Source organism: Pezoporus wallicus, unplaced genomic scaffold (genome assembly GCF_028554395.1).
Source record: "Pezoporus wallicus isolate ANWC-B61680 ecotype Strahan unplaced genomic scaffold, APGP_CSIRO_Pwel_v1 contig_2132, whole genome shotgun sequence".
NCBI lineage: Eukaryota > Metazoa > Chordata > Aves > Psittaciformes > Psittacidae > Pezoporus > Pezoporus wallicus.
Genome location: NW_026637551.1, coordinates 3122056 through 3144453, shown reverse-complemented (window position 1 = coordinate 3144453; position 22398 = coordinate 3122056). Strand labels below are relative to the sequence as shown.

Here is a 22398-nt window from a genome sequence, read left to right as displayed (position 1 = left end):
GAATACATCTCTTTTCTACTTCTTTCCTGCTGCTTGCTTGTCTGCCAGGAGAGAGAAATTTCACGTTAGCATGAAACCTTTCCAAAACCTGAGGTTTGAAAGCTTCTGAACACTGGCAACTAGTACTCCTCTCTTTTCAAGTGTTAGTAGGATGCAGTATGCCAAGTAGCTTCTGTTACCATGGACAATTTCTATCTTTCCTGCCTGTGCTCTCCACAGGACAGCATTTTCAGGTTTGTACTACAGAGATCATACTTTATCTCCTATAATTATCACCATTACCTCACCTGTGTGCTGAGGGCAACTCTCCTATCCCTAATCCTCCCTTGCACACACCACCTGGTGTACTTCAGGCTCACGTTACACACTGTTTTCAATTTCCCCAGGCACCAGATCCTCAAAGATACCAGGATCTCCCACTGAAAAAGTTTGAAGGCCGGGCATGAGAAGGAGAAAGGGATTTAGAAAGACAGAAAGGAATCTGATCTTATCTGTAACAGATTTATAAAGCAAAATCATATGCTTATGCTCTCAAAGTCATCTAAGATAGATGAAGTATCTATATAGCTCATAGCTGAATGTTTAGTTTTGCCTTTTTTTTTTCTTTTTTTTTTTTTCCCTGCAGTAGCCCATGACCTGTCTAGCTGTTTGGTCATCTGATTCATGTTGTGGTGGTCCAATGTGAAGTTTTTATACTGATCCATTTCCCCATCTGTCTGCTAGTGTTTCTCCAGGCATGTACATGGATTATGGGGTAGCCCCACTTCTCTCAGGCCCATTGCTGGTGGCGTGGGCCTCACCGACTCTTTGTGGTCTACCCTCATGATCATGTTTCACTGCAGGATTTCCCAGATTCATAGAAGGGAAAACTTGTGAACAATGATTTGGTAAAAGGTTTTCTTTTCTTTCTTTTTTTTTTTTTCCACTTTTTCTTTTAGGGAAATAAATAAATAAAATGAAAAAGAGAATTCCGTTCCATTTATACTTTCTGTAAAAGTCCTTGCGTCATTGAAGCAAAGTCTGTGATCCCCTTGTTCCTCCATTTCCACTGCTTTTGTCTTCAAGCTTTTCCACAAGTCCCACAGCAACGTGATTTGAACTGGGTGAGCTGGCAGAGTTTGAGCTGCTTCGCTTTCTCACAGTACCTTGTGGTGTCTCTGCACTCCACTGCCGAAGGGGAAACAAAAGGGAGAAGTGGTGATGAAACAATGAAAGAAAGATTTCTTACCTGAAAAAAATTCCTGGGGTGGCCAGGAAGGGCACCAAGAGAGCTTTGTGTTGGGAGGTCTCACTATGAGCATGAATTTCACTTGCTGAGCAGGACTTCAAGCGGCCAAAGGCTCAAAGGAGAATGTGGTGGGAGCCTTCGCTTTCAGAGACCTAGGGAGAGGGCTTGCTGAGGCTGCTCTAACAGTGTCAGTTTGTCACCCACCAGCGTTTTACGGAGGCTTTAGAACAGTTGTTAGACCAGAGAAGAAGTAGTAAATAAAACTGGAAACCCAGTTAAAGAGAGAGTCTCAAAGGCACTTTGGCCAACCTTTTACACTTGAAGAGATAGTGTGGGGGAATGTTACCTCAGCTGAGCAGGCGTTGTAGTGTGTGTGTTACAAGTGCATTCCAGAGCACAGCTTGGGATGGGGACGTTCACACACTTTTTGAGCTCCCCTAGGACTTTGGTCCTAGTATTTATTTCAACAATTTTGGAGGCCCACAGCCTCCTGCTTTGGAGCTCCAGACTGGAAAACTGTCCACTATCCCTGCAAGACCTTGTGGGTGTTGTTTCCTGAGGGAGTCCTACTTCCCACGCTAAGGCTGGGAAGAGGATCATCACAGGACATTTATACATAGCAGGAAGAGGCTGCAGTGACAGTAAGGGTCATGTGTAGTACTCGTAAGCTCCCTCAGCCCTTCCACTTCCATTAGGGTATCCCAAACTCAGCTCACATGTTTGGACCTGTGGAGTCTGCTTTGTCTACTGAGATGTAGCCTCAGAGTTGGTGTGGCTGCAGGCATGCACAAGCGGGTTCTGCTGCTCCTTCTGTGATGACTGCACAGCAGCTGGCTCATGTGCTTGAGGATGGGATCTGCCCATCAAAATCAGCCAGCAAAGTGGGAGACAGGGCAAATGAGAAGATAGCAATTGAGACTTCTGCTGTCTGGTGTCTCCCGAGTTGACACTGCCATAGCAGGACATAGCTTCCAAATAGGCACACTATCCTTTTTTGCCTTAAAAAAAAATTTGTAACTTATCTAGTCCTTTGGCAGGCCCAGTTAGTTGCTCGTCACCTGGGAGCAAGCAGCCTCAACTCCAGGAATTCCCATCATCAACCTAGCCATTGGATTTAGACTTACTGTATTGTAGCTATAGCCAGCAGCCTGTCTGTGATTCATGCATTTCTTTCTGTCTGTACCATCAATGGAAAGTTAAGACTGCCCAGCCATTGCATACGCTATTAGGAAAGGGGTGTAATCCCAGCACTAGCACCATCACCAACAAACCACAATAGGCACCATTCCCTGCTGGGGCACTGAGGTTTGGACACTGCATTTTACACACGTTTGGGCTGGAGGTACCACAGGATGCCCAGCTACAGGTCCAGTGCTGCATTTCTGAGAGATGGCTCTGCCTTCTTTCCTCCCCTCCTTGCCGCAGTGGCTCCCCTCCTCTCAGCAAAGTACCGTTTTCACAGGGTGTGATGTTGCAGCGCTGCCAGTTGGCTGGCCGTGGCCTCCAAGAGCAGTGATGCTCCATCACAGGCTTGTTGGTGCGGATATGCACACAGTCGACACGCCGGGACTGGAAGCCGTAGTTTCCGCATGTAGCTGTGCAGACAGTCCACAGGCTGACCCTCCAGTGCACGCCACAGAGGTCGGTCCAGCAGTTCTGGGTGCTCAATGGCCTGTGGGCAGGAGGAGAGAGGGGTGGACTGTCACCATGCTGCTCAGGGAGCAAATGCACATCACTCCAGGTGCCATGCAAGTTCTGGGGACAGCAAACCTTGCCTACCCCAAAATTAATTCACTCAGAGCACCATATGGGTCAGGTCTTCATGGGGTGAGGGTAACTCCAGTGCACTGAAAAGCAGTTTGTAACTGCAGTCAAGGACCATACCCTCAGCAGGCATGCACTAATATAGCACTACTGGAGTTAAATGACATCTGAATTGTTTAGGGATTTGGCTGAAATGCCCTCTCCATGAAGCGCCAAACCGCTGAAAAGGTGCAATGAATGAAGTGGTGATCAGTAAGACTCAGAAGGGCTTTGTAACCTTTTCATGGCTTTGCAGCCAGTGGGAAGAAAACCAGTTCTCTGAAACCCTCTTTTTCCCTTCTACACCGTCTTGCAGATGATGCATAGGCATACCTAGTTCCCACCTGTTTTTCACACAGATAATGAAAATACATGACTGGGAGCTAAAGAGCCAATTCTATTGATTTTCAGTCATGATCAGGCATGATTTATATGTAAATATGTCTTTACAATATTGACTGTAGATTTTATCTGCAGGAAAACAAAAGCTGTGGAGTCCCGTGTCTCCCCCAGTTACAGTGTTTGTTTAAATAAGTGAGAAGAAGAATGGCAGCTTAAGAAGACAGAGCACAGCCTTTCAGTTGGGATTTAGCATGTGTAGAAGACTTTCCACTTGCTGGCCAACTAGTGTGTTTTGGGGGGGCTCGTAGGAACAAATAGTGGAGCCTAGGGTTAAGCCTGGTGAGATTTGTACCATGTAACTGTATGGGTTGCAGCATGACTTCTTTGTTCCATCAGGAAAACCCCAAAGTTGCCAGTTAAGCCACTAGCTCATCCAACATCTCTGCAAAGGATAGTGGTTTCAGACATAAGGGATTCCTGTCCTACCTTGGTAAGGACCTGCATTGATCAGATGACACAGAAGTCCCATCTTTGGTCTGGCAAAACACCTGTCTGTGCTGTACAGCCAGTCGTGGTCCAATGCAAGGCCCGTTACACTAAGAAAACAGAAAAATCACTCAAGGGAGGTAAAAGGCAGGACATGTTCCCTTTTTGTGAGACTGCCTGTGAAATAAATTGGGTACTGCCATTGAGCTTTGGAACACTTCCTGCAACTCTGCGGGCTTTGAAAGCTGAGCAGCCAGTCATCTTCTGCCCTACCTCAGTCTCCTCCAGCAGCATTAAAATTGCATTTCTAGATCTGCTCTGTAGACTCATTACCTCTCTTTTTCAGTAATTCAATCTTAAATACATCTGTTAGGACAGATAAAACACTTCCATGTCATTAGCCAAGAGGCTATGATTCATATAGGAAATCTCAGTGCATTCCTTTTATTGTGCATTTTGCAGCTTCTACTATCACAATTTACATGCAAAAAGTTAATAACTAAGAACACTCTGAACCAAGGCCATATTCCATTACATTTAGTAATTTAAAAGCATTGCAGTACAATAATCAAAAGCAGCAAGCATGACAAACACAGCAGATCTGCAAGCTTCCTACAGTACTGAGGTCACCCTAACCTATTCAAGCTTATCAAGCACATGTTACTGTTTAACTCTTCTAATCCTCTCCTTCAATTAAATGATAATTAGCTATAGGTATGAAGCGTGTACTTGTGTCCTTTTAAAATTATATTAACCATTAGGAAAAAGTTGGCTCTTTTGTTTGTTTTTCCTTTTTCTTTCCTAAGTGTGTGGAAATTATTTTCAAGAACAGACTGAGGGTTGAAGAAGGGGACTTCAGTGTGAGGGAGGAATTTTTGCTGGGGGGGGGGGGATGCTGACACATCTTCTTCTCCCTCTACCTTCCATAAGTGGGAGCCCTATTTCATATGCACTCCTCACATAATACTTCCTTTCTGCTGATGTTTCTTCCCTCTCTGACAACTGAGAGAGAGAAGCAGTTACTGTCAGAGACTTACTGCCAGATTTCCAGATGCTCCCAGTCAATCCCCTCATTGAGCAGGGTGGATGGATATGTTTTTCATTGGAGTGTGTATAGTACTTTTGTATCTGCAGAGGCTATATCCTTCATCACCAGCAAGCCTGAGTCACTAGTTGTACAACATTATGGGGGATTACATAGCAGAGATCAAAATGACACTAACATTAAATGAAGGAAAGGAATTAATTGTAGAAGTGGGGATAGGGTGGGTAGTCCATTTATTTTCTCTGTGAGTTGCGAAAGTTGGTCAGTTGATACCCTGTGATACTACAAGAAGGTCATTGACCCATTGAGTCAGTGATACATTCCTAAGTGTAGTTAAAACAGCAGTCTTCTGGCTTGGAGACAGAGCTGTACAGGATCATTTGGGGCTTGTTTTTTTTCTAAGCTAGGAAGAAGAAATATTACATTACAATGCAGGGGATAGGTCTAACAAATTAATTCAGACCTCTCTAATTGTCTCAGATGAGTATGCTGTCATGGGGAACAATTTAGTCCATAATGATCTACAAAATAAGGATGACGTAACTGACTTTTTGCAAGGATAATCCAGTCCTTACCTGGAATTCTACAGGGAATGAAATAATTTGCTTCTTTCATGTAAAAGGATAATTCCAAGCTCTACTCATAATACAATAATTCATTCACCTTTTGTGGGAAAAACTTTCAGTATACACAGGCAAGAATGAAATGAAGCTGTTTTCAAGTAGTGAACATAACAAGTTCTGCTAGCTGAAGACAGTCTTTAATACCAACATTGTAAAAGATCCTGATGCAGTGTAATGTGCTGTGCATATTAGCCCAAATAAATATAGAATGCGTGTGATTATTAATAGCAATCGTATTACTCTAACCTCTAATAAAATGATACAGTATTTGCCATTGTTTTCAAATTTACACATGCTTCTTAGAAAAGGAGGCAAAATATTTCATGACAGCTTGCTGTATGTTGAGACTTACAGTTATTAGTCTGGGTAATTATTTCTTAGCCTCTTCTTCCAAGGCAAGAAGTCTCGCTTCTATACTGACTCATCATTTCAATTAGATGTATGACTACTTTTGCTTTGACAAACTGCTTTTCTTCTTCCCTTCAAAAACCTTTCTTTCACCAGAAGTGATGTTAAAGTAGTATTGGTATCTGGTGTAACCTCAAGTAAAATTGGCTTCTGTGGATTTAACCCTGTCTCTCATTTAACCTGGAATACTATAGCCCCATGTGAATCACCATTCTGGAAATCTCTGGGCTGAAATCTGTGAGTTTTTACCCCTTAGTTTGGACTGTAGTGGACTCATCAACTTTCACATATGGCTCAGTCAAGCTGGAGTGGAGAGTAAGGGAGGAAAGCACATAGTAATAACTGGTCCCAGGCTATAACTGGTAACATATTGACAAGCGTCTTTTCAGGAAATCTCATAGCTCACAGAGACAAAGGCATAACTCTTCTGTGGATTCCCACAATAAAGTTATTTAAATACTTAATAACTTAACTCTAATAACATTTGCTATTTATGGAGTGAAGCTTTTTAACATCTGATCATTGTATGAAGCTGCAAGGAGAGAATTTGAGTATCTGCAAACCAGCATGAAGTAGCCTAAAAATGCAGTTAGCCCTCCATTCTGCTCTTCGTCATAAAGCAAATCAAGAAAGGTCCCATTTCTTTAGCATTCTCAGGCAACATCAGCAACTTTGTAAAACTGGCTTATTGTACAGCCCCCTGTCCCTAACCTATCACAGTAATCAGTCCTGACTCCTGCCAGCCAAAACTGAACACTCACTAGGTGATAAAGGAAAATAAAACTTGGAGAAGGCTGTTTCTCAGATGTGTCACCTGTCACTATAGAGAGGAGTTTCAAACCTTTCCACTGGGGATGATACAGGGATTTCCAGTAAAAGCCTTGTTTACAAGCAGCATTTCTAGGGATCGTGGGAAGCTACAAAAATCCAAGCATGGCATGCATCAGACATGGAGCTGAAAGAGCTGAGTAGCTTAGTTGCCTCCTGAAAAGCCTGCAGACTGTAAGCTAAAGATACCAGGGTGAAAATCACTCCTCTCATTTTCTGTCTTTTTCTAGCCCACACTATTGAGGCTGTCCTTGGACTCCTGGCTTGTTCCTTACCTGGCCCCAGGAGGAGGCAAACCACTCAACACAGGGCTGCCTATTACAATTCTGTGTGTCCACAGGGCGCTTTGACACCTGGGCACAAGCCTCATTTGACACTGGGACAGAATTGCCTTTCACTGTCAGGCGCTGACACGTCACTCGCCGAATCTGGATGCCTCCACCGCAGCTCTGTGTGCAAGGAGACCACGACGTTACCATCCACCTGTGAGAGAAAGGAAAATAGGTCAGGGAGCAAATGCATGTCACCATCTGCAGGATCACTGATGTCAACAGATCTTTATTTATTAGACCAAAGAAAGGCAACAATGGCTGGTTCATTTAGGGTGCAATCCTGCAAAGTGCTGAGTACCTCAGCCTCCCATAGTAATCACTGAAAAGTGCTCAGAGGATGAAAGCTAGGAAGAGCACATTTTTAATTACACTATCTCTCAAGGCTCTTTGGGCCCAGAATTAATTTTGTAGCCTTTAAGGCTGTTTGTAAAGGCTAAGTATTCCTAGCCCAGGCACAGGAGGTGAACATGGCTGCTTTTACACCAGCGTGCTGCAGAGGCCTCTGCCACAGGGTCACAATGCCAGCACTGACTAGCCCATTTACACCCCTTAGCATGGAAAACTATGCCTGTAAATTCACTGGAGTAGCTCACAAGCCACTTTGAACTTGCATCTGACAGAACAGCCAAAAGCCTGCTGGGTCCTGCTGGCATCTGCCTGCTTTGTTATGCCCCTACAACTAGGATAATCCAGAAAAGCCTGAAGATTGCTCAGGGATGGGGCTGCTGCACAGTGAGCTAAAGGACAAAGGACACCTTTCTTTTTTCTCTTGAGCTCAGCCATGCATTTGCCATCTGAGGCTAAGTTTCTGAACTTCTATGTGCTGGGGTTTAAAAAAATCCAGTCTAACTAGTAAAAGCCTGGAAAATAATATTCCAGATCCAAACTCTTACAAAGATTGACAACGCGTTTTGCCTCTTAAAGGATCATGAAGTGAAACATTCATACACTTGGGTTTAGGAAGGTGGTAGGTAGGAACAGGAAGGATACAACTGGTTAATTAATAATAACGGATCTTCAGTTTCCTGAAGAGTTTTATGGTCAAGTCAGCAGTTTGCTTCATTAAGTTTCAGGATATTCAATATGATTTGTGTGTTACTAGGAGGAAAATAGTTCCTGTCACATCTCTCACCAGCAATGTTTATGATTACTCTACAAAATAGGCAATAGGTGGTTTCCATTCCCATGGAGAGGCATCCATTACTATTTCTCAGTCTTCTGCAGGTGATTAACTCCCATGGTCACAGAAACAAGTATATAAACAAAAACATTCCCAGTATGGAAAACAAAAACGCTGCTGCTATTTTCATGCAGTTTGGTGAGGTGGAATCTGAAATTTCTACATCCCTCATAAAGCTCTGCTCTGCATTTCAATCAAGTTTTATTTCCAAGCTTACATCTCACAAGTTTCTCAGGAGCTGAGGGAGGATTGTGGGCTGCATTACAATTCAGGGAAGGTATAAAAAGACATAAACCATTCCCATGGAATTTACTGCCATAACCAAGGAAAACTGTTGCTAATGAGCGTGTTTCATATTTCTTCAAATCTCTTTTGGTTTCCATCTTATGACTCAGCTGGCAGCTCAGAAAACACTTGCCTGAAAAGAGGGGTAGGATATATTTTTAAAGGTAATCAAACAGAGCCCTGCCTTATACCCGAGACACAGCAAGAATGGTAAATCTGGCCACTTACTTTTCATTGGGTTACTTAGCCTTTCCTTGCCTTAGCTTAGCCTCTTTTTTTAAGTGAGTCCCAAATCATTGTTGAAGTTGTACTGAGTTTCTGTTGAGATCCTGACTACTTTTAAGTGCTTGTATACTGAAACACACCATGTCCACAGTGGAAATAAGGGAGAGGAGGGAGTAAAAAACCAGAAAAATATGTAAAAGCATATTTGCACATCTCAGCTAAGGAGCCATTGAATTGTAGAAGTAGGATACTTTTAACATGTAGGGAGTGTAACACTACACTGAATCTGTGGATAGCCATTCAGGATGTATTTTTATTTGCACCAAAGGGTGTCAAAGAAGGAAAGTGTTTTGCATGGAGAGGAGGCATCAGTGGAAGACCTAAGTGTAGTTATAAGTCTTTCAAGCTGTCCTGGCTCCATTGTGTTAAACAGTAACTGAAAAACAGGGCATTACAGTGGCAGAGAGTCAAAATCCCAAGGAAATCACAAGCTAGCAATCTCAAAAATGAGGCAAAACTCAGTCTGATCCTGGTTCATACCCACTAGATCTGACATGATGTTCCCATTTTACAAAATATACTCCACTCTGCTAAGGAAATTCTTTGCAGCTGCAGCTATAGTCCTGACCATATTGATGTTCAGGCACCATAAGAACTCAAATAAAGCACCAGAAAAGCTCCTAAATCTAGCTTCTTGTCTGCTATATGGTTGGGATAAACTGATAGGAAGCCAGGTGGAATGCAAAAAAGATGTGACCATACAATACCCACATGTATGCAGCACAGAATAGGCATGATATTCACATGCAACATAGGCTGAGGCTGGAATCAACCAAGGCTACACAAGCTATGAACTTTGCTAATAAAGAGTAGGCAATAGGTTCTCTATTTTTTTCTAACCTAATTGCTGAAGGAGTAAACTCTCTTTCTACCGTGTAATGTCAGTTTTCCCTAAATGTTCCTACAAATTCGCAACTGATTGGGTTAAGCACTCATATATTCCCTTTTAGCCATGACTTTCCTCCAGACAGGCACCAGAGAGGGTGCAATGGCATCATACCCAGTTCAATGAACTCTTCTAGCACATCTCAGAAGCATGTAATACATTTTAACATGAGACAGACAAACCGTGAAGGGCAGTCTCTCCTGTTGCATGCGATGGGCTGCAGGGCTGGCTTGGGCTTCTCTTTGCAGTAGGATATGTTGACTTCAGCCCCATCCAGTAAGCACCTCAGCTGGGGCAGCTGTATGCCTTTGTGGCCGCAGGAAGCTGAACAAGCCATCGGCTTGTCCACTGACCACTTGTATTCTGCCAAAAAGTGTGGAGGAGGCATGTTAACACTCAAAAACTGCCATCAAGAGGCCCTTAAAAAAGAGAGTTAGAGGCATTCTCCAGGATTAAATATTTGGACTCACACGAAGGGGAGCTAACTACGTCTACAAGGCATCAAGCAATGAACAAGATGGAACAGAATTCCAGATGATGTAAGCCACTGTCTTTCATGTAAAAAATGCACCATTTTTTTTTGTGCTTAGAAGCATCAGGCATGGAAAGTGAATGATATGGTGGAGCAGTTAAGTAAAGCCAGAGGCCAGTGATGCAGGGCATTATGTCTATAGTTTTAAAGGGATGTGATTTAATGAAGATGTGGTTAATTGCAGCTACCAGCAGTATCTGTGATTCTGTGATCTTACAACAGTGTGTTTCTCACCAGGTAGATCATACAGATCATCCATCCTGAAGATGAATGAGGAAGTTGCAACACAATTTTATGACAAAATTTAAGGAAAAGTTAAATTCTTCACCATCCTTCATTCCTGATAATTGGAGCCATGAAAGCTGCATTTTCTGTTCCAACCCATTTGCACTTCTCTGTTCTGTGGCTTTATCACCTTCAGCTTATTTCTACAGTAGACATAACAGTTGCACCATTTTTGCAGGTGAAGGGTTTTCAAGCAAGACAAGACTGTGAAATAGTGACTTTAGCAGATGAGCACACAGGCTTTTTAAGTTTAGAGGTTCAAATTATGACATCTTTATCTTGAATTTCTGGACAAGAAAGTTGTCCAGACTCAGCAAGCATAAGCATATCTTGAATCAACATGGTATGTTTTATGCTCATCAGGCCAGAAATGCCAGGTACGATTTTGGTAAAATAAAACATAAGAGACTCTAAGGTACCTCGTAGTCCTGCAAATCTATATTAATGGCAGTAAAACATCAAAACATCCATTTCCTGCTGCATATGACAGTCCTGGCTTCAGAGAGGAAAAATCTAAGGTGAGAAAGGCAGTGCAGGGAAGTCCATGGCAAGAGCTTCATAGGGCTTCACTGAAACTGTTAAGTTACCTTGTATAGCCAGGGATATTTTTTGTGTAAGCGACCCAGCCTCATTCTGAGCAAGGCAGCTGAATTCACCACCTGGAGCATCACTAACGTTGAGTATCTGAAGAATCAGTCCTGCTGCCAGGAGACGATGCCGCAGACTGAGTGGCTTACCAGAGTAAAGCCACGTGATGTTCGGGGTTGGATGACCATCCACAGCACAACCTAAAAACAGGGACGTGAAAGAAACCTGCTAAGTACTGAACATGCTGCAAAATTACATGCTTTGAAGTGGTCAAAATTAGGGGAAAAAGATCAATTCCATCCTGTTTTCTCCTCATTTTCTCGCTATGAGAAATAGGAGTATTGTGATAATGAGTACTTTCTCATCAGTTGAAAAAAAACGATTATACAAAAGCCAGTTAATCAAGTTGTTACAGTTTTTCCTTTCATTCTTGTCTGTCCACCTGAGGAGATCCTCAACTAACATGTACTCAGCAAGTACGGTTCCTAAAAGAGAAGTGAGATGCCTTATAGTTACTGAAATCAAGATTTTTTTAAAATATTTCAATTTCCCTTTAAAGTTTGTCTATACTGTACTGAGGTGCCTATCACTGCAAGAATAAAAATACTGTTTTCATTGATCTACCCACAAAGGCTGAACAGTTTGATTTCCAGCCATTGTAAAGACCAGATCTCTGTGACTTGAGCATCACATTACCTTGTTTAGGAATCCTTGCTACCCTTCTTTTGACTTGGGTCACTAACTAACGCTAGGGACTGGGCTGCTGTAGTCTTGTCTGCCTGTTGTCCCTAAGCATACCTCCAATTACACTATTCCCATGGCAGAAGATGTTGCCTTGCCCTCAAGAACTTAAGCTTTCTTGCTCGTATGAACAACTCATACAAAATGGAAAAAGTCAGTGGTTACCCGTGGCATGTCCCAGCCCTTCTTATGCTAAGAGGTAGATACATAGCACTGGGGAGAACCCATCTGCTCCCTGGGAGGATAAATACTGGGCCTCTTGCTGCTGCAGGGGCTACACAACTCTTTGCTGTGTCCCCTGTTGTGGGCATGCCCTGCCTGCCTGGAAAGGTGTGGGCTGAATAAAGCTGCCTTTTGTAGCTGGTTCACTTTGTGTGCAATAGGTATAACAGAGAGCAAGGTCTCCTGGGTGGGAGGCAAGTGAGGCACACGGTAGGCACTGCAGTTGCAATGACAGTGTTTCGCTGGTAAAGAAATAGTTATTACAGATGACTATTGAAAAAGAAGGAAAACGGGAAGTAAAAGGCAGAATGTGAGAGTGCAAACTTCTCACAATAGTCTCCCCTCTTCCCTTTTCCACTTATATTTGTAAGGCAATGAAAAGATTTCAGCCTCACAGGTTTAAGGATGCCTAAGTTAAATCCAATGGAAAACAAAGGAATATTTAGGAAACGGACAAACTTAGTAAGTGGCAGTATGATTTTGCCTACAGTATTCTAATTTTTTATAATTGGCTTGTCTTTTAAGATGATTGCAGTGATTTCTATAGGTCAGCATATAGCCGTGACAACTGACAAAGACATGCTGTGAGCTTGGTTTTACTGTTTGCATTTGCAAACAGTCTGCACAGAATCAGTGAAGAAAGCAGAAAAGTCAGTTTGATGAAGAGGAACTGAAATTGTCTTCAGCGTGCAAAGGGTCCTAGTTCATACCTGTTTTTCTTTAAAAATGTTTATTGTCAGGCAAAACATTATAGTCTTCCTAGAACTGACTATTTTATTTGCCTTACATACTATTTCTTCTTCAAAGATATATATATAAAATGTGAGCTAAAGAAACAGCCAGCAACCAATAACATGGGGGAAACCCCCCAAACACTATTCCTGAGATAGATACATTCTACTAGTAATTATTACTTTTTTTAACATTTACAGTAAAATTTTACTAACTCCTATCACCCACATTTCACAAGTGACATTTTCATATATGTTTTCCACGTGTATGGATACATAAGCTGTGGGCTAATATTTTATGCGTATTAAATGAGAAACAGAGCACAATAAAAAAACTAAGTAACACATTAATCTTTGGAAATTGTTTCCTGTTTCTGAGTAGCATAGCCTGGATATAAGCATGCACTTGTATGCAGTTTGCATTCACTGGTATTAATGTTCAGCTATGTGCTTGTAGTCCAGTTTTACCCACTTGCTATTCATCAGTGATAACTCCTTGCAAAACAGGAAAATGTTTGTGCTGCTTTAGTTAAAAGTACTTTGAATCAACAACAACAAAAAAAGGCTGGACATTGTAGTACATCACAAAGTACAATAAATGTAGCATAGGAAGTTCACAGGGATCTTCAGCTAGACTTATGAATCAGAAGGCCTATGTCCCTGCATCTGCAAGTCACAGACATGTACCTGTCCAAACATAAAATTGGTAGACGAAAGATGACTGATGACTACTATCTGAAATGCCTGGCAAAGGAGGGAAGAAGGGATTTGGTAGCAGAATTATTAATTATATTAAACTGAAATAAAGCAAGCTAAAAAACCCTCTATAATTCTGTGCTTCTGTATGTGTTTTACTGAACCCTGACAGAAAAATGTGGCAGACCACAGTTCACTGGAGTAAAGTGATAAATTATAATGCAGATACAGAAAAACCTGACAGTATTTTCACTCTCGTCTCTACATTCAAAGAGTTAAAATACACTTTCATAATAGAAATAAGATTAAGGATGAAATGAAGAACAAAATGCTTGGAACAAAATGCAGAGAGAAGCCACAGATCAATCTGAATAGATACAAGCTTGGTGTGGAACTACTATGTGTACTTCATATTTTACTACTGTGTTCACATTATGTAGGTGGGATCAAACTGGCACAGAGAAATGCTTCCCCAGTTTCCTGACATACCTGATTTTGTCCTTAGGTAACTGAAATGAGAAATGAGTGTTAAACCGAATGGAGTTAAATTTAATTCCATCCTGTACGTAACATAAGAAAGAAAATTTGACAGGATGTATTCAGCTTTTTAAAATACTTTCAAACCAAATGAAGGTAGGTAAGATCATGCCTGAAAATTGTATTTATTTAAACCCATCTTGCTGAAATGGCAAAGCTAATAGAAAAGCTCTTACAGTTTGTTTTACGGGGAAAGACTTTTCAGTATAGTACAGTGTTAATTTAAACAGACACTTAACTCAGGGTGTTATGCAAATTACTTCTTAGTGCTTTCATACACTAACTGAAATAAAGATTATAAAAAGTAATGTGATCCTGCAAACCCCCAAAAGAAAAAAATAATGTTAGTGTAAGTATAACCTTTAATAGTTTTAAGGAGGTCAAATGAACATGAATTTATGCTAGACAAGGAAAGCCACGTATTTGGGAATTCCTGAAATAGGCCACTACTGATGACAGTAGGATTTTAAAAAGTAAGCAATTAAAAGAACTATTTATGGCTCCAAAGGAGCAGTTGAAACTTACTATGCTAAACATATGACATGTTTTTTAAACAGTTCTCAAAGCACCTAAACAAGTTACCTAATGCCACACATGTTGTTGTTATTGGATATCATTTACATAACATTGTAAATTTACACCGTATTCAACAAAAATTGAGTTAGGCCCATTCCGTGCCACACAGAGGCTGTAAAAAAAATGTTCCCAAATATACAGCCACATGGTGGGCCCATTAAAAAAGCAAGGAATTTTCAAGCTCCGGTAGTAATACTGTTTTAAAAAAATTACTCTCACAACAGGAATCCTACACGCTGAGAAACTTGTATAAATGAGGATTGCACTGAAAACAATCACCAATGGAAAATCATGAAACTAAAGCCTATGAGAATGGCTATGGCATGCTGAAATGACCTCCTGAGGTAACTTCAGTTTGTTCAGAGCATAACATAAATGGAAAAGGAGTACCAGTAAGCCTAAACTTTTGCCCCACCATTGCTACAGCTCCAGCTTGTACAAGTACACTAATGGGAGAAAAATAACACTCAAAAGAGGTGTATGGGGCAAGCAATACAATACAAGGAGTTCAACAGAAGACAGAGCAAGAGCTAATGCATAACACCGTTTCCCCAGGTTGCAAAGGTCAGTGCTTTCTGTATTTCTTGAGCCAAAATCAGCTTGCTACATCCCAGCGCACCAGCAGCTCAGGAAACTAACAAAAACAGAGCAGAGGAGATGAAGGACAGATAGGTTCAGGAAAGCTAGTGCTGCTTGTTTCAGAGAGGCTGTAACTTCTGTCCTGTTAACAAAATGCTTTAGCCATTTTTGAGAGGTTTTAAGAACCAACATGGATGGAGAGGGTGCTTCAGAACTTAGAATGGACAAGTCCTTTTGTCAATAGGTCAGAAACTGACAGTATTTGAAAACTCCCTTAACACTTACTCTAGAGCAAAGCTTAAGCTGTGGAAGAGGCTAAAAGACCTTTTCTGTGAAGGAGCTGGCAGAATGACAGGTCTCCAGCCTGGGATACCTGTGGCAAATCCAGTACCCCTAGTTTTTCACCAAAACTTGCCTTGGTGGATCTCTGCATCATTTATGTCTATGTTGGAAAAGAATCAGTCTCAGTTATCGTGGAAAAGCTTAGAGACACAAGTTCAAGGGCTGCAACTCTTACCACAAACCCAAAATTAAAACATATGTTGCCTAGAGGCTAGTGATGTTATTTTATGTGGCAGCATTTGGACCACTGCTGTAGATCAGTGGTTCTCAGATTAGCTCATTCATGGCACCAAACAGCAGTGAGCAAAAAACTCCAAGGCAGCAGATTGCCTAGAGGACCTTGGTCTTTTGACTGTGTTTTCAGAGTTTGGAAGAGACAGGACTGGTGTCTGATTGCCTGGAAAACAAACACTAGGACTAGTGTCTGATTGCCTGAAAACCCTCCACTCTATCAGCGTGGTCAAAATGTTCAACCAAGCAGGGGTATCTGCTTGTATATCACATACTGTATACACTGTGCAAATGAAAAGCCACACATTTCAGTGAAATGCTACGGTATAGTCTGATGTGGAAGGAAGATACTGCAATACTGTATGATCTTTACACAATGTTTAGAATGCAATCAATGTGTTAGAATATGATTGGTGAATTAATTGCAATGATAATGGCATACTCTTGATATTAATTTTAATTCTTATTTTGGTAGAAATGTCACTTAAGTGGGAATTCTCATAAATTAGTGTGACAAGGCAGACCTTTCACTGAGAAAAATGGAAAGCATTAGAAAACACAATTAACAGAACAGATTATCCCATGAATGCAACTTTGTCCTCATCACAGTGGATTATTAGTGTAAAATAAACTTCTAAAAAATATTATTTAATAATAGAACTGTTTGTCAAACATGATGCCCAATTTATTATAGAGAGTGAAGAGGAAGAACAGGATGTGTAAAATAACTTCTCAGATAGTCATGATTTTAACCTTTAAATCTGCAGATAGGCAAATACTAGCCATAGATTTGAAATGGGCCCGTATAATAAAAAAGGAGACTGAAAACCCTCCTGACCTTTGGTCTTTGGCTCTAATGTAGTGGGCTTTTTCATAATAAGTCAGTTATTCATACTGCAAAAGCAGGCCATTGCAAGCAAAGTGGCACTTGGACATCTAAGTGACTCTACAAGAAAACAAGGGGGATAAACTATTGACAATAAAAGAAGAATGAGAGGGAAATACTTGCTTTGGTAAGGGGAATCCTTTGCATCTTTTTTGTGAAAGGGGGCTTTTTACTACTTTTTTCCTAACAAGAGCTTCATCGCCAAATAACAGTGGTGTTTGCAGAACAAGAATTTGTAGTCCAGCTCTTCATCTTCTGAAGCAGCAATGAAGTTGGCAATAAGGCTGCTCTAACTCTGTGGACACTGGGGATAATGTATAAAACCAGAGAGAAGTCTGCTTTCTAGGACTGTGCCTGCAGTGCTTGCAGCTAGTACAATCAGGTTCTGATTTGTGAAGTGAATATATTTGATATGGAAGTCATCAGGGGGAACACAATAAATATGGAGCAAGAGTATTTTCCTTTTTTTTTTTACAATTGACAGTACTTTTTTTGGTAATAAAAAGTACACTTTACTATCTAACTTTACAGTTATTCTCAGAATCTCCTACAAATAAGGACTTTTTCTTGCTAAACGTACAAAACTGGATAGAGTGTAGCCTTGAAAATTGAAGATTCAGAGTCCTATGCTGGGCACAACAACAAGCTCCCAGTAAATGAACTGGAGAATATGTAGTCAGAGAGTTAAAAAGGGGGAAGAACCAGGTTTCAAATCACAGAATCACAGAATCCTAAGGGTTGGAAGGGACCTCAAAAGATCATCTAGGTTTAGTCATATCTTCAGATTCCCTAGAATAACCATTATAATCCAGGATTTGCATTGCATTCATTTCATCCAAAGAATAAAAACAGAATAAAGGCCAAGACTTTATAAAATGATGACACCTCCTCTTTCATTCAAAAAAATTGCTGCTTTTTTGCCAGAATGTGAACGTTTGATCAGGATACAATGAGCCTTAAGAATACACATTGCAGCTATACACAACAGCTACCATTATCTCAATCTTTAATTTTTGTTGTTTGTCTTTTCTCTTTTAAATATATTGCTTAAGTTTTGCACTATGCTAAGTAGGATTTAGATTTTCAGTTCATTTCAGATCCTAGCCATCTTAACAGTTTACGCTTCCATTTCTCAATAAATTCATGGCCCTGTGCTGCAATCTAAAATGAAAATGCATCTCTTCCTTTGGGTGCCTCATAGAGTCCAAAGCAATTATTTAATTATACACATTGTGCTATTACTCAATACCCATTCTCCCTCTTCCTTCATTATACATATCCTCAAGTGCACATTATGTTTTAAGAAATCACATACAGTCAAGATTTCTCACAGCACCACCCCCCAAACACCCCCTTCCCCCCCCCCCAAAACCCAACCAAAACCCATGCGGGACATGGACCTGAAGCTCTGGGAAAAATCTATCAGCTGTGTTCACTGACATTTTCTCTGCTACTCAGAGCTCATGTGCCACAAAACATTTAAACAAAGCAACAGATGCCAAGAAATACTTGCTGTTACAAGCAAAGTACATTCTCCTTCAACATTTTTTTCCTTCACAGTGACACTTTATAGGTAGTCCCACATTTCTATATTCCTAGAAGTATTAATTTTTGACCTTCTTCTAATGTTCCTGTAAGAATCCCCACTTAAATGTATGTCAAACTCATTAAACCTTCAGCTTTCACTATGGTAAATATCTGCAATAAACACAGTATTCTTCTGTGCTAAGGTGACATCTTTATACTGTATTTTGTGTCTTTTGACAAGTCTGCTGAAGTTTCCAGGAAGGTCACAATAAAGAGAAACTGAAGTGGATCCCCACTAGTATTTCTAAGATCCTCAGAGTTTCTCAATGAAATGTCTTCAAATACAGGGTTCAAGTTTGAACAAGTTTGAGCCCAAATGAAAACAAATATTCTTGATAGGCCTTCTTGAAAGGCTCAGAAAAAGCCTTTTTTGAGTGTTAGAAGTTGGGGACACCAGGTCCTACAACTTCAGTTTTGCCAAAATTAACATTTATAAAGCTCAAGACCCATGGAAATGTATCCAGGGAGTTGTGTAAAAAAACCTCTTGCAGCATGACATGATACCTGTAACATAAATAAAGAAACTGTTGAAAATACATGAACTTAGGACATTCCTTTAAATCAAAAAGTTAATTCCACAAAGTAATCAGGACTTATAGAAGTCAAATGGTTATGAATATTGCTAAAAAAACAAAAAAGGTCTTATCAGGTGACAAAAAGAGAGAATTTCCTTCTGAGAAAAGGATGTAAATTCTTGTAACACTTTCATTAACAACATTGAGGAAACTTGTACTAAAATTGTAAAAGTCTGAAAGACAGAAACCTTGCAAAGACTAAGGTCTAACATGTAAGCTTTCCAAAGGAATAAAAATTCGTGTCACTTCAGAAATTTACTGTGTTCTATATTATGTGTTGTATAAAGTCTTCTTGTGACTTTCCATGAACCAAGGACACCAGAAAGTGCATGGTGGTCTGTTGCTCATCACTGATTGCCAGTTTGCACTACTGTAAAACCCAGAAATATTCCTAAGCTCATGGGAGTCTTAGCTTCTGCTTGGAGGGAAGTCCTGTCCTTCAGATGACACAGAAGTGTCTACTACACAAACTGCCAATGGATGTGAGGGCTGGGGACTACTGCAGTGCTCTACAATGACCTGTGTAAGCCATTATCACGATCCCTAACTGAGTGAGGAGTTAGGCCTAGAAAGCTCACTGAAATCTCAACCCCTTAGAAGGAGAAGTAAGAGGTACATAAGACAAAAAATGTTCCTGTAAGTTCATGCAAAAAGGCATTTTGTGCTATATCTTAATAGGTAAGTTGCTGATTCCATTGGGCAGGGCATGGGTCCTTAACAGATCTTTGCCTCTATTTCCATAGTGAAGGCACACAAATGATCATTCAGTAACCTTTGACGATGAGAAGACCTCCAAACCAGGTATTTGTGTTATGGCCCTGACCTTTACTTTATGAAAAACCCTGAAATTTGTATAGAAGAAACACACAGGACCTGACTCCAGAGAGCAAGTTCATTGTTTCAAATAGTTGAAAAGATAGTGAAAGTATTGCACCATTCCATTTTGTAGAAGAATGTTCATGTGATGTATGATAATCTGGAGGCACCAGTTCTCTCCCTTTAACTCAGCTTGTTAATTGTTGTTATATTTTATACAGTTGTTAATTTCCAAACAAGTTTTCATTTGCAAATTTAATTTTTCTGTTGCTCCTCTATTTTCCCCTTCTCTCCCCCATCCACAGGCACAAATCCGGTGTTTAATGCAGTTTTAATTCCCATTTTTCTTAAAACATGGTGAACCCATACTTGAATTTGCTTCTAACATGTTTTCAAATTAGCTTTTAGCTCCTTTAAAATAAAAAGTTTCCCCAAAGCTTAGCTATCACTCCTTCTCTCCACACTTCACTCTGTTCCTTTGCACATGTTCTATCTTCCTTCTCTACTCAACAAATCCTCATATCCTTAGCTTTCCAAATATCAAGTCTAATTCAATGCCTTCTGAGTCCCAAGAAATGCTGGTACCTGTCAGGAGTAGCACAGACAAGGAACCCTTTACACAGAAATTTTTCAGTTTTTGTATGGGGCATGTAGAGCAAACATCTCAACATAATCAATGATGAAAGTCTTAACAGGATTAAAGTCAATTGAGTAGCTGGCAGGATAGAAAGAATTAGTGGACAGTTTGAAAGCAATGTTGTGGTTAGGGGACACAGACATGGGTCACACGTTAAAAAGTTTGTAAGATGTTTCAAACTGGTATTTGCAGCTGGTGCTTAGAAATACATGAAGATATTATTTCCAGTGTAGCAATATTTCAAGCAAAGGTTGATTATGAAGGTATCAGAGTAGTCCAAGATAACCTTAGGCACTGTCTTACTGCACTGTGGGGAGACTAAATTTGAGAGTAAATATAGAGTCGGATTGTAATCCATACTCATATTAGTATACAGAGTAAACTAGATATTGATTAAAAAGAAAATATCTGAGAGATGAGTCCTTTCTTTCATTAACATACATGGAAGCTGTGTGTTTGTTTTGGTGATACAACATGATGCAGCACATTAGACTATAGCTTTCTAATTGATTAGATAGTTCCACTCCGTGCTGATTTTTCATTAGAAAGAAACCTCTCAGGAGGTTTCTGTAGGTATTAATAGTAATAGGCCCCAAATGCAGGTCAGTAAAATGCCAGTCACGTGGAAGGAATTGCCTCAAGAATGAGACTGGTTTGCTATTTTCCTATTACAGTTCCTGGAGTTTTCTTGTCCCTGAAGTGGAATGGCAGGGTGCAGGGTGACATGGCCAAATGAAATTAATTTTGAGATGATTATATACAGGCAGTGCAGAATACCCTTTGTGGTTCAATTACTGCTTTCAAACTAGAAAAATATCCCTACAACTACAAAAGCCCTCTTTTGGAAACCTGAGGGGAAATGGATGTAACAGGAGTGTGAAACAGTCTTACAACAGTAAGTACAATAAAACCATAATCAAAATGATTTATTTGATGCTAATAAATACCTTCAGATATTTTCCCTACTAAGGACTATTTCACTGCAGTTTTTGTGCAAGCAGAAATGTAATCCAGAGCTGCACACTAAAACCCATTGCAAATATATGCATATGTCAGCACTGGGGAAAAGTAAAACATACAAATGTAAAAACATAAAGAGAAAGCCTGCACTGTGAAAATAAAATCTTAAAATTGTTACTAAATGTGAGCAAGGAATATTTTGGAAGTTATAGAGACTAGAGCTATAAACACTCAGGCCATTTACAGACCCTTTGGTAAAAGTTTCAGATCCCTGCCTCTAAAAAGTGTTCTGAAACTGCATTACTCTACAAGATTTCACTTCATGCAGTAACAAGGCCATTAGAAAAGCTGTTTGCCTACTTCAGCCTGACAATTAGTAGAGGCTCAAGATCAGCATGAGAAAAAAATTTAGAAAAGGCTGAAATATCCTTGCAAACTTATGCCCACAGATCTGAAAGGACTTTACAGCACATAACAGAACTTGCAGTGTAAAGAGGAGTAACCTCTGTCAAATGCAGAAAAGGATGAAGAGCATTTCACTGGGAAGTATTTCTTTATATGTCTTTGTGCAGACACTGATTTTATCATGTAACAAAGTGTAACAGTGTGGCACAATGGAGCCCTTATTCTGCATGCTGCTTTGGGTATTACACTAATAAGAGGGCCTCCATTTTTAATGAGCTTCTGAGTTTTGAGAACAATCTGACAGTGATTCTGACTGACAGTGTTCTGTTGGTTTGATGTCTTTTGTCCCAGTGCTCCATGGCTGGGTAACCAGATGCATAACTATAATCTAAACTCTAAACAGTTTTTAATTAAAAAAAAAAAAAAGGTAGAGCTTGTGACTTACCTATGAGAGCAGAGCTCCCTGGACTGATGGTCATGTTTGTTCCTGAAGGAGAGGTCAGCACTGAATGAGTGATGGTCCCAGCACTGGAAAGCACTGATGTTAAGTCTTTTAGGTAAGGAAGAGGTCGTGGAGGCTCTGGTAACAGATTGGGAGACTGAAGTGATCAGCAACACAATAGCAGAAAACATCTCAGGGACATCAACAAAACCACCACCACTATTCCTTCATTATTTACCATGCTGCAATATTACCATTTCAGAGGGGCAATCTGAGCAACTTTGAGCAACTACTGGAGG

At 40.4% G+C, this 22398-nt stretch overlaps 1 protein-coding gene across 1 annotated transcript in view; it reads right to left on the bottom strand.

Annotated features, from left to right (window-relative positions):
- Positions 1–926: 926 nt before the first annotated feature.
- The window catches only part of ADAMTSL1 (ADAMTS like 1), a 166632-nt gene continuing 145160 nt past the window's right edge, over positions 927–22398 (bottom strand). The window contains exons 23-29 of the mRNA XM_057406301.1: positions 22103–22237; positions 11136–11336; positions 9914–10094; positions 7039–7246; positions 3860–3969; positions 2680–2900; positions 927–1167 (exon numbers count right to left, since the gene is read on the bottom strand). Coding sequence (XP_057262284.1) covers positions 1061–1167; positions 2680–2900; positions 3860–3969; positions 7039–7246; positions 9914–10094; positions 11136–11336; positions 22103–22237 — 1163 coding nt within the window. The 3' untranslated portion in view covers positions 927–1060. The remainder of the gene's footprint in view (positions 1168–2679; positions 2901–3859; positions 3970–7038; positions 7247–9913; positions 10095–11135; positions 11337–22102; positions 22238–22398) is intronic.